Below are 15831 nucleotides of genomic sequence, written 5' to 3'. Positions count from 1 at the left end.
TTCCTTCCTTCCTTCCTTTTTTTTCTTTCTTTCTTTCTTTCTTTCTTTTCTTTCTTTCTTTCTTTCTTCCTTCCTTTCTTTCTTTCTTTCTTTCTTTCTTTCCTTCTTTCTTTCTTTCTTTTCTTTTCTTTTCTTTTCTTTTCTTTTCTTTTCTTTTCTTTTCTTTCTTTTTCTGTTTCTTATCTCCTCAGCTTGAAGGTTTCATCCTCTTTATCTCCTTAAGTAAAGCTGGGAGTTCTGTAGTACTCCAGGAGTGAGGACAATTATGCTTAAGACACTTTGGTTTCAGTTTAGTCCCAGACCGAGGGAAAACATTTCAAAATTTTAAAGTAAATCCTTAAAAGTGTAATTTACACCAGAGCGATTGACCTAGCATTTATGTAGACTGCAGTTTGAGAAGTAATTCAAACGGTTTCCACTCATTCCCTTGGAAGAGTCCTTAGAATGTGCTTCCATTGGTCTGAAAAATGTCTGAAAAAGAATCCTGATGCTAACAGTACTGGAAATAGAAGAGCTGGTAGTTCACGATCAGCCCGGTGGTATCCTCTATTCTATTTGCATCTAGGTAAAGAGACTGTGGGCTGTATGTGATCAGACAATTTGTTGAAGCCCTTTGGGCCTAGGGCATTTAATTTCTGTGAAGTAGGCACATCAGTTATTTGCTCTGTTTTTGTATCACCTCTCAGAATACATTAAAGTAGGGGCAACCCTTGAACCCAGACTTCTGCCATGTGAAGACCCTTTGAAAATCCTGACTAACACAGGCACTGCGTAAGTGGTCAACTAATTAAAGAGGGGAGGTGGAGCTGTCCTTTGTGTATCCAATAAGTACCCATCATCTCATTTGAGCATGAAAAGAGGCCACTGTTATTACTTTCAAGAAGGAAAGTAAGCAGGATAGCTCATATTTTTGGAACCATTTCTCACCAAATGGAATAATTCCAGTGATAAAGTGGGAGTGAGGAAGAAAGAAAAAAAAAACCCTAATCATAATGTTTGGGAATAAGAAAGAGGAAACTCACGTCAAAGTCGACTTTCTCCTGCGGGTGCAAAATAAAGGCTTAAGACTGCTCCTGCTGAAACTTTGGGGAGGAAAACGGGAGCTGGCGGGTGGGCTTTGCCTGCCACTCAGCTGTCCCTCGCGGCGCCGGCGCGGCTGGATTCAGCACCTCGGAAAGCGCCCCTCGCGGCGCCCCAGGATTACGCATGCTCCTTGGGGCCCTCCGCCTCGGCCGTGCAAGTGCCACTGTAACTGGTGAGCACCGCTGGCAACCCACCCGGAGTTGACAACCGCGGAAAGACGCAGACACCCACTGATCTCCAGGCAACAGAGCGAGATGGATGGAACTCTACGATCTCTTTCTCTCCAAGGACGGAAAGCTCATCCAAGCAGTCCCAGAGGAAACCGACAAAGGTATTTGAAAGGGAGCGAGTGGCCCCAAATCGCAAAATTGAGCGACTGTGGGAGTTATGCGCCAATGCCCCAGTGACCGCGGGACACGGAGAGGGGAAGTCTGCGTTGTACATAAGGACCTAGGGACTCCAAGCTTGGCCTGACAACCCTTGGACGCCGAGTGCTTCCCTTATGGGCTGCGCTCCTCAACTCTGCTCCAAAGCAGCCACTGAGCTCAACTCCTGCGTCCAGGGCGGTTCGCTGCGCGCCAGGACGCGCTTAGTACCCAGTTCCTGGGCTCTCTCTTCAGCAGCTACTTTGAAAGCTCCCACGCACGTCCCGCAGGCTAGCCTGGGAACAAAACCGGGGTAAACCGTCCCCAGAACGTGACCTAGAGGTACCTACGCATGCAGATGGCCGATGCAGCCGCGATAGCCACCATGAATAAGGCAGCAGGCGGGGACAAGCTAGCAGAACTCTTCAGTCTGGTCCCGGACCTTCTGGAGGCGGCCAACACGAGTGGTAATGCGTCGCTGCAGCTTCCGGACTTGTGGTGGGAGCTGGGGCTGGAGTTGCCGGACGGCGCGCCGCCAGGACATCCTCCGGGCAGCGGCGGGGCAGAGAGCGTGGACACCGAATCCCGGGTGCGGATTCTTATCAGCGTGGTGTACTGGGTGGTGTGCGCCCTGGGGTTGGCGGGCAACCTGCTGGTGCTCTACCTGATGAAGAACATGCAGGGCTGGCGCAAGTCTTCTATCAACCTTTTCGTCACCAACCTGGCACTGACGGACTTTCAGTTTGTGCTCACCCTGCCCTTCTGGGCGGTGGAGAACGCTCTTGACTTCAAATGGCCCTTCGGCAAGGCCATGTGTAAGATCGTGTCCATGGTAACTTCCATGAACATGTACGCCAGCGTCTTCTTCCTCACTGCCATGAGTGCAACACGCTACCACTCGGTGGCCTCGGCTCTGAAGAGCCACCGGACGCGAAGACACGACCAGGGCGACTGCTGTGGCTGGAGCCTGGGGGACAGCTGCTGCTTCTCGGCCAAGGCGCTGTGTGTGTGCATCTGGGCTTTGGCAGCCCTGTCCTCGCTGCCCAATGCCATTTTCTCCACCACTGTCAAGGTGATGGGCGAGGAGCTGTGCCTGGTGCGCTTCCCGGACAAGTTGCTGGGCCGCGACAGGCAGTTCTGGCTGGGCCTCTACCACTTGCAGAAGGTGCTGTTGGGCTTCGTGCTGCCGCTGGGCATCATTAGCTTGTGCTACCTGCTGCTGGTGCGCTTCATCTCCGACCGCCGCGTGGCAGGGCCCGAAGGAGGGGATGCGGTAGCCAGAGGAGGCCCGGTCGGAGCCAGCGCCCGGAGACTGTCGAAGGTGACCAAATCAGTGACCATCGTTGTCTTGTCCTTCTTCTTGTGTTGGCTGCCCAACCAGGCGCTCACCACCTGGAGCATCCTCATCAAGTTCAATGCAGTGCCCTTCAGCCAGGAGTATTTCCTGTGCCAGGTATACGCGTTCCCTGTGAGCGTGTGCCTGGCGCACTCTAACAGCTGCCTCAACCCCATCCTCTACTGCCTCGTGCGCCGCGAGTTCCGCAAGGCGCTCAAGAGCCTGCTGTGGCGCATCGCGTCTCCTTCGCTCACCAGCATGCGCCCCTTCACCGCCACTACCAAGCCGGAGCCCGAGGATCAGGGGCTGCAGGCCCTGGCGCCGCTCCGCGCGGCCGCGGAGCCGGACCTGCTCTACTACCCACCTGGCGTCGTGGTCTACAGCAGGGGGCGCTACGACCTGCTGCCCAGCAGCTCTGCCTACTGACGCGGGCCTCAGGCCCAGGGCACGCCGTCGGGGCAAGGTGGCCTTCCCTGGGCGGTGAAGGAGGCGAATGGATTAAGGAGGGTTTGGGGCAGAGTCGAGGGTGGGGGGAGGGGGAGCATTTAAGAAGTAGGTGGGAGGAGGATGGATAGAGCATGGAGGAGGAGCCTGTGGATAGGCCGGAGGACCTTCTCTGGAGAGGGGATGCTTCGAAACCAGGTGGAGAGAGGAAGCTGGCAAAGGGGCAGAGATGAGCCCCACGGGCCATACCGCCAACCTCCGCTTCGCACCCACAGCCTCTCCTTACTCTTCCCACGCTGGGCAGTGTGAAGGCGCCCAGAAGCGGAGAGAAGCAGCAAAAATGTAAAGAAATTGGCACAGGGAGCGGGGCTTAGCCAAATGATGCGCAGACAATTGTGCCCGTTTATTCCTGCGACTTCTGCGGAGAGTGCAGCCGCCGCCACAAACTCTCCTTTGCGCCTTGGCTAACGAGACTGCAGCAGCACCAAAGACCTACTTGCTGCGGGGCTGCCCCAGGAATCTAGAGCTGGGAGGCAAGAAACGTTTTTGGAGTTAAGAAAGAGAACTGACCATCCTGATCTGTCCCCAGGAGAAACGGCAAAGGAAAGCCACTTCCCATGGAGTCATTATGACGATTATCATTCCGGACTGGGCCAGCGGGAACACGCTGAGCCGGACCTAGCTGCACAGCCCCGGAGCTCAGACGTTAGCAGGGGGATAACACCTGTCCCCTGCTTGGGAGAGCGATTCTCTGGGGAGTGGCGTCACTGAGGGAGGGAGCGGACGCAGTGTAATTAGAAGGGCTGGTTAAGGAAATTTCTTCAGGCTGCTGCCCCAAAAGGTAAAAGGGGGCTCATATACTCACTTGGTGGCACAATTGGAAATGGAGTGCTGGAGCATTGCGAGGAGGAAGCCCGGGCGCTCCAGTTCTTCTGAGAGCAGACTGGGTGCCTGTAGGCACTCTGGTCTGCGTGCTGCCGGTGAGCTGGGCCCAGAGGCACCTTGAAGAGTTCTACTGGGAAGAGTGGGGGCACTTCTGCATTTCCTCCCTTCCCACGCTTTGGGAATCAAGCTGTTCCTTTGATTGAGGCCCTGGACCAGCGAGTAGAGGGATGGTTCAGTATTTTTTTTTTTTTTTTTTCTTCTGGCAGGCTTAGATAGAAGAGCAAGAAATGCCGCAGAAATGTATTGGGGCGGGGGGCAGGGGCAGGGGAATCTTGGAAACCAAATTCCTAGAAGCTGGGTCGGATCTCTCAAACGGAGGTGTGGGGTAGGAAAGAAAATAGTAGGTTCAGGTACTATGTTCTAAAGGAAGCAGAGTACTGGAGAAACTGTTCTGAGGGTATCACCAGAATTTCAGATGTAGGCTTCTTTATTGCTTATATTATTGACAAGAGAAGGTAGGAAATAGGAATTCCCATCTGACATTACCATCACCAATTTTCATTTATTCTAAAGAGCGCTTTACATATTGAGCATGCATGACAAATTCTTTTCCCAGCCTCCAGACAGTTTATGGAGCTGTCTTTGAAGATTGCCTCACATTTCTCATGTCGACTCTGTTCTGACCACAGGAGCTTAAGATGTTAAACCCTCACAAAGTCCTTTCTTGAGGCTCTTCTGAGAACTGGGATCAAACATCAGTCTACCCGCCCATCTGCTGGCTTTGATAGAGGTACTGCTACTCTCTTTGGCAACCTGGTTTGGGGTCAAGAAACCAATGATGCAGGCACCCACTGGGGTGGTTGTTTTAATATAATAAATAGCCATTCATAAAAACAGGTCTGTTTAAAGAGCCTCTTGAACAGTAAAATTGTTTAGTAATGTGAAAAGTTTTTCTGCAGTATCTGACATTCGGAGCTCAAAATGTGAGATCTACAACTCCCACCTTCCCTGATCCGCTTTTTGTGATTGCAAAACACACTGAAATGACTAAACACTCATGCCTTCTCACAAAAGCAGTAGGTGCCAGTCTGGATCCTGAGCAGTCTTGTGAAGTCAGCTCATTTAGAAAACTGAACGGTGTGTTTGTTTTGAAGTAGTCCGTTTTCTTCTTCACCCTTTGGGAAGAACATTTATTGATATAGACATTGAATAGCAATTGGGCTAACAAAGACTGAAATGTAAGCTCCACAAAAGTCCCCCAAATACAAAATACATGAAAAAGTAAACACGGGAAAAAACTAACATTTGCATGGTAGGAGACCCATCTATAACACGGATAATAGACTCTTGATGAGAGATTCTTATCAAAGCAAATTACCATTTCAATTTTAACAATAGAATAATGTGTGGATAGCTCAGAATTCTTAGGAAAGGGTGTTGAAGTATGTGCATCTGCCACTAAGGGCACTAGAAAAACAGAAGAGAAGGAGCTGGAGGAATGGAAAAAAAAAAAAAAACCTCTATAAAAAGGGTCACTTTGTCCAAATCCCAAGCACCGGGCTTCTGAGAACATGGCAGGAGGGATCATAGATTATGACTTTGATCTACCACAAGGACAAAGGGGTCACCAAGGAAATGGTCAGATCAATTGTAATCAACAATTACTTTTTGAGTGGCTGTTATGTGCCAGCCCCTGTGCAGGGTGCTGAGGTGATATGCATGAACCAGACATGTTTCTGACTTCCACATGTAAAAGGACAGACAGCCGTGAGCACAAGCAAGATAAGACAGGGAATGATGAGCTGAATGTCAAAGTAAGGTTGAAAGAAAGAAAGACAAAGGAAGGAAAGGTTGATCCTGCCTGGAGATCAGACTTTCTGATCAAAATAATATTTGAGATAGGTCTAGATATATGGTCATAGTTTAGGCAGAATGGCAGTGGTGGGTTCGGAGGCAGAGAGGATATTCAAAGCTAATAAAATGTGGTGACTAAAAGCCTTAATGTTGGAATGTCAGATGCTTGATTGGGAACGTCAGAAGCAGGAAACAAAGTAGTAGGGATTCTCTTTCTCTTGCAGTATTTCCCAGGATTTCTGTTGAGAGTATGCGTCCTTGTACTAGTTTTATTTGTCTGGGGAAAGGAAATTTCTTTTGCCAGAAAGAATATGTCATTGGTATAGTGAGAACAAATACTTAGATCCCCAAATGTGGTTAAAAGCTTTGAAAATTGGATTATATTTATTCATTCAAACCTCAAGGGAGCTGAGTTCAATGAGTATTTGCATATTTGTGTGTGTGTGTGTGTGCGCGCGCGTGCATGTATGCCCTGTGGTTGGTTAGGGATGACTACATTTGACTTCTTGGGGGTTCAATAAGATGGCCCTCAGCTATGGATCACCTTTCCAGCTGGTCCATCTATTCATTTCAAATCTTCACACATCAGAACAGTTTTTGGAGAAACGGGCAGGAAATAAACACTGAACCTCGGAGAGGATTCCATTTCTAAACCTTGCAGAGGCCAAGTACAGGTAGGGGAAGTAAGAGAGGTGGTTTGTCGCTGTTTCTTTCCTAATGCTAAGAGCTATGTGCCATGAGGTTCCCTGAGCGTTTACCTATCCTCATCCAACACTATGGGGTTGGGAGCAGGTGTTTTCCCTGATGGCCTAAGTGAGTCACGAACTTATTTCTCCAGGATGGATGATGGCGGGGGGATGGGAGGGTGGAGTAGAGAAGAAGTAGTAGTTTTGTACATATTCTGTAAAAGGAATGAGATTATTTCATTTGGGAGTGAATGTACTAATATAATACAGGAGGACTTGATTGGGAAGCAGAAAATGAGAAGGGAGCAAGGCTTGGAGGGTGATAAGTGAAAGAGCATGCTCAAGCCAGAGAAGACAGCCTAGTTGGGTCTGGAAAGCACCAGCGATCTGGAGAGAATGGGACAGACACACTGCAGGAGCCTGGATAAGGAAGCCGCATGTCCTGCAGGTGACGAAGTTGAGCAGGGGGCAGGAAGAGGTGGCCACTTTAGCATAAACTCCTGCCCTCCATTGTTCTCCCAACATATACACTAGAAGTGGCTAGATTCACAGGGGTGTTTCAGATGCCTTGCTCCACACCACTAGCACTGCCTCAGTCACAGGTATAAGAACCAGGTAGCTGCAGAGAGTGGGTTCTTTAAACACAAAGGAGGCATTGGTAGAATTGCAGCAACAAAGTGGAAGCCCAAGTAGCAGAAGGAGGAAGAGAGTGCGTGTGACATATCAGGGATGCCACTGCCTTTTGAGACCCTTGGGGAGGCTGGGAAGGAGAAGGAGGCTGCAGCACAGAATGACAACAAATGGCTCTGTGCTCCTAGGCTGGCTGACTTTGGTAGATACTGTCGTTAGACCTGGGCCGCCAGGGCCCCTGGTCTGGGTGTCATCATTAGAGTACCCTGCTCTGCCCCTTCACCTCCCCACATGGCAAGGAACCCACAGGGCCTTCTGCAGTTTGTGCCCTGCCAGTCCTCCCACCTGGTTGATTATGCTTGGGTATCTGAGACCTTGAAATTTCTTGTCCAAATGGCCCTGAGTCTATTTACAAGGAATCCATGGGTTCTTTCTTGAGTCTATCCTCCAGAGGGAATTCCATGCCACTGAGTCTGTCCACCCTTAGGTGGCTAAGGGTTGCCATTTGCAGGAGCGGTAGAGGGTGGCAGCAGGTGGGAGACTGTGGATGTGCTGATGCCAGTATGCACACAAGGACTGTACACTGCCTAGGTAGAGAGAAGAGTGGGGGGAGCAGCGAAGAGGGATGGGGTGTGGATCACATGTCTCCATTCTTGCTCTTGCCCTGGACCCTGCAGGGGCAGTAAATGTACTAATATAATACAGGAGGACCTGACTGGGAAGCAGAAAATGAGAAGGGCTCCTTATCCAGGCTCCTGCAGAGTGTCTGTCCCATTCTCTCCAGATCGCTGGTGCTTTCCAGACCCATCTAGGCTGTCTTCTCTGGCTTGAGCATGCTCTTTTACTTATCGCCCTCCAAGCCTTGCTCCCTTCTCATTTTCTGCTTTCCAATCAGGTCCTCCTGTATTATATTAGTACATTCACTCCCAAATTTTCCCTGTGAGAAGCTGTGTGAAGGAAGACCCAAAGCCCAGCAAAAAAAACAACCAGAGCAGGCCTACTCTTCTCAGGACGGCTACAAATGAGCTGACACTGCAGGGGCCTGGCCATGCTACTGAATCTACTCATTCTCCTAGGCACGGGACGCACAGAAACAACACACCAAGTCCCAAATTTCCCATTTCTCAAAAACAGCTCATTTCCCTTCTCCAAATTCCCTTCCAGCACCAAAGATTTTGGTCAGTTACAAGTTGAGCCGAGGCAATGACTACTCTACCAGACCCTAGATCAAGTAGGAAGAGGAACCACACAATTCTTCTAACTTATAAAAACGCGGGCAGATCTGTATTCTGCACTGGTCAGGTACATCCAGGGTTGTGTAGGCAAATACTTAAGACTGGGGAACAGGACAATGAGCTTTTAACACTAGTGACAATCGCTAGCTCCGATCAAGTTCCAGACACCAGGCTAAGCACTGTCCATACAGGAAGCAGCAGAACCAAAGTGGCAGGGTTCAAAGTCCAGCTCTGTCACTTAATAATTATGTGGTTTCAGATAAGTTATATCTTTCTGCCTCCATTTCTTTATCTAAAAAATGGAGAGCGGTAACAGCACCCACTCCCACAATTGCTGTGTTAACGTTAAAACATTTAGAATAGTGGTAAAGACTCCATAAATGTCATGGTCTGTGTTTTGATGTTTGTTTGTCTGTTTGTTTTGAGATCAAGACTCACTTTGTCTCCCAGAGTGGAGTGCAGTGACACAATCACAGCTCACTACAGCCTCGATCACCCAGGCTCAAGCAATTCTCCCACCTCACCTTCCCCAAAAGTTGGGACTATAGACATGCACCACCATGCCCAGCTAAGTTTTAAAATATTTTTTGTAGAGAGAGGGTCTCCCTATGTTTCCCAGGCTGGTCTCAAACTCCTGGCCTCAAGGGATCCCCCTGCCTCAATCTCCTAAAGTGCTAGGATTACAGGTATGAGCCACTATGCCTGAACCAATGTTATGTATTATTAATCATCACAACTCTCTGAGATAGCAATTCTTATCCCAAATGTATAGATGAGCAAGTGTGCCTTGGGGAGATTACATAGTTTGCTGTTGAGTGGCAAAGCCAGGATTCAAAACCAGCTGATTCCAAAACATGATTTTTATTAAACCATGCTGTCTCTCAAGGCTGCTAAAAACCTCATCATGGGGAAAGCAGTTGAAGGGGTATGATTAGAGAAAAACTGCTTAGCTTGGAGAAGAGAAGATCATAGGAGAAACAGGGAGCTCTTTTTTGAAAGACTTTTGTATCAAATCCAGAAGACAAATCAAGGGTGCAGACTAGAGAGAAATATTTTTACTGTGTCAATGAAATGAACTACTTTAAAGTGATGAATCCTCCAGCATGAGATGTTTGAGTAGACTTGTCAGGGGTATCATAAAGTAATAGGAATTAATTATGAGCAAATTAAATATGAATAAATTAATATCAGAGAATAAATCACTAACAATATTTTGAATATCTGTGAATTTGATGAAATATATGACTCCCCAATATATATGGACCCTTGGCTAAAAAAAAAATCAAATCACTTCATAGAACACATCCAAGCATCATATGTGGAATTTGTCTGCTTCTCAGGTCTCAGAAAGACCTGCAATGCCCTGTGAAAAGCAGCTCCTGCCTCTCCCCTACCCCTGCACTGAGATGCAATGAGAAAGGCATGTGTAGGCACTACCACCCACACTTACCCCTTGCTGCCAATGCATGGAGGCATAGTCCAGACAAACGTTGCCTGATATATGGGGACTGTTGTGCAGAGGATTGGTTTAAAGTGAGAGGTGGGCAGATTTTATGGCTGAAATCACAATACTGGGCATCCAATGGGCAGACCCTAAGATTCAGAGCTGCAGAAAATGTTAACTCCCTGCCATGTGCTTCTCTGTGTCTGAGGTTAGGGTCATTGTCTCTTTATTGACCTAATCCACGTATCTAACAAAGAGAGCCACAAAGCAACAGCCTATCAGTGCCGTCGCAGATGCTGTGATCACCACGATGACGACGCTCCCGGCTGTGTTGACCAGAAAGCCCAGGCCACCTCCAACTAAGATCTGAGCCAGCTGCACCATGCAGGTGAGGGTGGCGCAGTCCATGCCCTTCCCTCTCACGCTGTTGTCTGGATCCCCTCCTGGAGCCTGCTGCCTCTGCAAAGGAAGCACAGAAACACCATTTGACCTACAAAGAACTGTCATTTAGGGCACAAGTCGGCAAAACTTTTCTGTGACCAACCAGATAGTAAATACCTTTGGCTTTGTAGATTATACAGCCCTGGTCGTAACTACTCAACTCTGCTCTTGTAGTGCAAAAGCAGGGGCAATGTGGAGCTGAGTTGCCTTTCCAATATAGATTGATGGACATTATTAGCATTTGATTTCATGGAATTTTCATGAATTGGTGATGTGGAACTGAACTGAATATTGATGGCTATTAGCATTTGATTTTATGCAATTTTCATGAATTGGTGATGTGGAACTGAACTGAATACTGACGGGTATTAGCATTTGATTTCAAGTAATTTTCACTTGTTACAAGATATTAAGCTTCTTTTGAATGTTTTTTCAATCATTTAAACAATTAAAAGGAATTCTTAGCTCACAGACTGTACAAAAACAAGTGGTGGGCCATAATCAATACAATGTAGTGGACACTTAATAAATATCTCATTCTTTTCCTTTCTTAGTGTTAAAAATTCAAAGATTTTAAGAAGGATGTTGAATTGTTGATGTCCTTAAGAGAAGCAACTTTAAAAGGCATTTCAATCTTTTAAAATATGGTTGCTACTTGATTAATATAATGTTTGGTTAATATTTGATATTTGGTCTGAACTGGTTGATAACTTTGTCATTTGTGGCATATCTCTTATGTGCTGGGCCTGGGTTTTTTTTATTTGTTACTTTATTTCAACCTCAACACCTCCCTAGATGCACATGTTATTATCATTCCCCCCATGGTAACAATTAAAATACTAGCTAGCATATTTTGAGTCTTTGTCAGGTGCTAGGGGGCACCATGCTAAGCACATCCACTATCTTGTTTGCTTTTCTCTAAGGTAAATAACATTCTTTCCATTTGCCTCATGAGGAAACTGAGGGTCTGCGAGGTTAAATGATGATTTCCTACACTATTGGGCAAAAAAAAGCATTATGCTGAAAAACTCATATTATCCTTAAAATAAGAAAGGAAAATAAGAAAACAGATTTATATTTGCTTGGTTTTTATTTTAAAATGCTGGAAAGATTAACAAAAAACCTAGTAAGAGTGGTAACATGTTGGCATTTGAGGGAGATAGTAAATGGTAAAGGGAGCACGCAGTGTGCACTTTTGTATATCATTGTGAATATATTATCTCACTTAAAAATGAACTCATTCTAAGTGCTACCTAATAAACAAATAAATAACATCCCCAGTGTAACACAGTTTCCAAGTGAAAGAGGCAGGATTTGAATCCAGGTTTCTCTGAGCTTGAAGCATAGGTTTTCTTCCCCTAGTACCATGTAATACTCTCCTTGGAGGGACAGTTTTTTATGATAACTATCCCATTAGCAGCAACATCGCTGTCATGCACTAAATCCTTGGTGACAATGTTTGCCAGGGGATGAGGAAAGCCACAACTCTTTTTTGAAATGTTTTTACTCCTGGTGTGGATCTGCCCTGCTGCCAGATCAAATGATGAAAAACACGGTCAGAATTATAGTCTCATGTTTATGTGTTCAGTGTTTTTGCAGTTTCATGCTGAGCTGGATTAAACTTGGAGTTATCTCTGTAGCTTTTATATCATTGCTCCAGTTAAGGAACTGTAAGCCTATTTTCATGGGAAGAAAGTTGCAATTTTGGTAAGAAGAGGTGGTAATTTTAGAGTGGAAATACCAACTCTGTTATAGGCATTGCTTAGGTGCTTGTTCACTAGTTGAGTTCCAAGGTTTAAACGGCGCAGGTCCCGCTCAGAGCAGCAAAGTGGGGATTACCACCCATGATTCCAGCTTTCCTTCTCGCACATAGGGTCTGACTTACTAAAATCTGGACTCCATTGCCTAGGACTTTCCTACCCTCAACAAATAATGCCGAGAAATTCCACCATGCACTTCTGCAGGTAGGGAGACCCTTATTGTGGGTATCCAGAAATGCTGCAGGTGCACCAGGGAGACCTATGAAGTGGTTATAGAAGACCTGGGTCCCCCTTTTTTGTCTCTGTGTAATTGTGGACTGGTTTCTCCGCCTCACCAAGCCTTCTTTTTCTAATCAGAAAATGGGAGTAACACTCCTTGCCCTACAGCTCCCTAAGTGAGCAGGGGTTGAGAGTAAGGACAGGAGAGCTGGGCTGCCCTGGGCTTTGGCATGCCTGTACCAGATCGTGATTGCAGTTGGTTGGGCATTTGACTGCTGCCATTTCAAGAACCCTTATTTTCCAGCTCTGCTCTACACATTGCTACCAAATCCTCCCCAGCCTTCAGATGAGTCTGGATGTTACCCAAGGCAGAGGTTCAACGACAGCACACCTCCTTTTCTTCCTCGTGGTGGTACTCAGTAATGAGGTTAAAGGGCACAGTGTACAGGGTGCTGGACATTACACCAAACAGGCTGCACAGGACCAGGGTGGAGTAGACATTGGGGAAGAGCCCAATAAATCCTGTCCCCACGCCAAACAGCAAATATCCCGTGAAGTAAAGACCCTTTAATCCAATGCAAGATACCAAAAATTTCTGAAAGTCTGTGGAAAGAAGAGAGGGAGAAATTACAGCTGGCAGTGCCTCACAACATTTAACAATTTCAGACAATCCTTTATTCTGAAGATTCATTTTTTTAGACATCCTTTGATACTGAGCCAGGAACAAAAGAATCCTCTTATCTGTGGGTTGAAAACAGCTGGCTTTTGGAACCATTTTAAAGACCTTTGCATAAAGGACAGCTTGAAATTGCCTTGCTAGGCTGATTTTTTTTCTAAAAGAAGAGTCTGGCACTGTTTAGCAGACAGCTGGATAGCAAAAAGAAGTGAGAAAGGTGGTGGAAAAGCTGACCTAACTATGGGAACCTGGGGCTGCAAGAAAAGTATGGGTTATTCTGAATCAGTTGGGCTGTAGCCCCATAGGACCAAAATAATAACACAGGCCTATCTTGGTCCTATGACCCAACGTCGGGTTGGGGAAAACTGAAACAACCAAAATATACAGAATGATCTAAGTCCCCACCTGAAGAGAGTCTGCACACCTGAGAAGGAGGTAAATGATGTGCAACTATCTGAAGACACTTTCCCTGACTTGCCAGTCCTTCCCAGGCTGGTAATGGGCTCCCACAGCACCCAGCATCTCCTCGTCGCTGGCTCCCTAACTCTTGGTAAGCAAGTTCCTTGGCTTCTCAAAATCCCAGCTTCCTCATCTGAAAACTGGGAATAGTAAAACCATCTTTTGGAGTTGTTGGCAGGATCAAGTGAGATGAAGCCTCCATGAAATCACCCAGCCTAATGCCTAGCATGTAGAAAACATCCAATTAATGTGGCTGTTGCTACTGCAACAGGCTGAGCTGGAGACAGTTGACTCTTAACTGGGTTTCTCTTCTAGCAGGTCAGCTTGGCTTGCTTGTATCAGTATAGTGGTACAGCTAATTTTTAAAAATGAAAAATTCTGCTTTAAAACATTTTACAAGGTTTTCCACAATGGCAAGAAAAAATCCCTAAATTGTTTTTCTCTTCCTTTCTTAATCGGTTGTTTTTAATCCACACATTCCTCATCTCTCCCCTGCCCCATTCTCCTGGAACACAAGAATCAGGGGATAAATAACAGATACTTGAAATGTGGCTATTCAAGAATGAAACTTTCCATATCTATTCATATAATTATTGGACTTACATCTGTAGACAAGCAACCTTGTTTCTAGTACATTCGAATCAATTATGAAACTAAACACTGTCTCACATTGATTGAAGACAAAGCTCTGAAAATGACAAGTGGGCAACATTGCTTCCTCTATTAAACTTATACCATGCCTAGAGGACTGTTGCTAAAGTTGAGAATAAAAAAAATGAGAATAAAGCTAGATAAGTTTCTGCTTGCTTAATAATTATATTTATATAGAAAATGTAATCTAAGGTGTCTCAATACCTAAAAGATACCATCAACACCCATTAGGGAAATGCTCTTATCCAAGTGTGTATGCCAACAGAGGAGAAGGCAAAGTAGGATAAAGAGGTATTTAGAAACATAAGTAACTTCAATACAAAGACTGAAAGTCTGGCAAAGAATACTTTATTCACAAAGATAATTCAATGAACTTCACGGCCAAGCTTGCATTGCCCTCTGATGGGTCTGATACCCAGTGGTAGTCATATCATCACACAATGCCTCTCTTCAGGACTGGGGGGAAATTATAGATTTAAGCACCAGCTATGACTAGTATATTATGGTATAAACAATTGGCCATGTCTTAGTACCTAGTGTTGGTATTCTAATTGGTATACGTGTACCTGCTGTCTACAAAAGGAGCTTGGAAACAAGTCCCTATCATCTTTCTCCACCTTAGCAGCCAGATTGTCCTGCCAACCTCCACATGGATAGAAACTCTGAATCTGCTCCTGATGTTACGTGATGAGTCCAAAATAGAGGGTAATATCATGAGCTCTGGAAGGAGAGGAAAGGATTGATTCTGCCTAGAGTGGGTTGAGGTGCAGGGAGAAGAAAACTTGGATGATTTCACCGAGGAAGTAATATTTAGTTGGGTATAAAACCATTATTAGAAGTTGTCTAGTTGGGGAAGTAGAAAGAGCAGTTCAGGTAGAAGAAACTAAAAGCAGTGCAAATACACAGAAATGAGAAAGTCTGCATAGTGGGTCATTGACGGTAGTTAATTGACATGGGAGTGAAAGAGGGCAAAGTATGAACTAGGTCAAACTGTGAAAAGCTCAGGAATTTGACTTTATCCTATGGGCATGGAGAGCCCCTAAAATCCTTGCGCAGAGTTGGCTAGTATTTTATAAATAAAATGCTGATTTGAATTTACAATGGTAGGGATCCAGTAGATTTATACATTAATACAACTTTGGAAAACTATTCAACTAATAATTTCTTTTGTAACTAGAAAGGCTTTTAACTAGGAGTGACCTAAAAATAACATGCTTTAAAGTTTCAAACGCCATGAAATTTATGTAGACAAGACTGATGGAATGTTATCTAGTAGGGGTTCCTTGAGGAAAAAGAAGTTTAGATTGACACATTTTTTTTTTTCCTTACAAAGATGAAGGTAGGGCTGGATATAGTGCCTCATGCCTGTAATCCCAGCACTTTGGGAGGCTGAGGCGGAGGATCACTTAAGTCCAGGATATCGAGACTAGCCTGGGAAAATGGGGGGGGCCTTTTCTCTCCAAAAAAAAAAAAAAAAAGAAGAAGAAGAAAAATTAAATTAATAAACCAGGCACAGTGGCATGTGCTTGTGGTCCTGGGTACTCAGAGGGCTGGGACTTGCTTAAGCCCAGAAGGTTGAGGCTGCAGTGAGCCATGATCACACCATGCACTCCAGCCCAGGTAGCAGAGTAAGACTTTGTCTTTAAAAAAGAAGAAAAACAGA

General features: G+C 45.8%; 2 protein-coding genes across 7 annotated transcripts in view; one reads left to right on the top strand and one right to left on the bottom strand.

Moving 5' to 3' along the window:
* The first annotated feature begins 1469 nt into the window (after positions 1 to 1469).
* RXFP3 (relaxin family peptide receptor 3) overlaps positions 1470 to 15831 on the top strand; it is a 27405-nt gene continuing 13043 nt past the window's right edge. For 2 of the 6 annotated variants that reach the window (XM_017870697.1, XM_017870699.1), the window contains exons 1-2: positions 1470 to 4208; positions 4803 to 4903. In XM_017870697.1, the coding sequence (XP_017726186.1) occupies positions 1801 to 3210 (1410 nt within the window). In that variant the 5' untranslated portion in view covers positions 1470 to 1800 and the 3' untranslated portion in view covers positions 3211 to 4208; positions 4803 to 4903. Of the gene's footprint in view, positions 4209 to 4729; positions 4950 to 15831 lie in introns of those variants that run through there. The other 4 variants (XM_017870703.1, XM_017870700.1, XM_017870696.1 and 1 more) reach the window with 4 other exon arrangements.
* Positions 10165 to 15831, bottom strand: part of LOC108528717 (membrane-associated transporter protein-like) — a 29193-nt gene continuing 23526 nt past the window's right edge. Inside the window, exons 6-7 of the mRNA XM_017870695.1 lie at positions 12774 to 12985; positions 10165 to 10421 (exon numbers count right to left, since the gene is read on the bottom strand). Coding sequence (XP_017726184.1) covers positions 10197 to 10421; positions 12774 to 12985 — 437 coding nt within the window. The 3' untranslated portion in view covers positions 10165 to 10196. The remainder of the gene's footprint in view (positions 10422 to 12773; positions 12986 to 15831) is intronic.

Source organism: Rhinopithecus bieti, unplaced genomic scaffold (genome assembly GCF_001698545.2).
Source record: "Rhinopithecus bieti isolate Rb0 unplaced genomic scaffold, ASM169854v2 scaffold_5613, whole genome shotgun sequence".
Classification (NCBI taxonomy): domain Eukaryota; kingdom Metazoa; phylum Chordata; class Mammalia; order Primates; family Cercopithecidae; genus Rhinopithecus; species Rhinopithecus bieti.
Note: the sequence above shows the minus strand (reverse complement) of the source record. Positions and strands in the feature narration are given on the sequence as shown.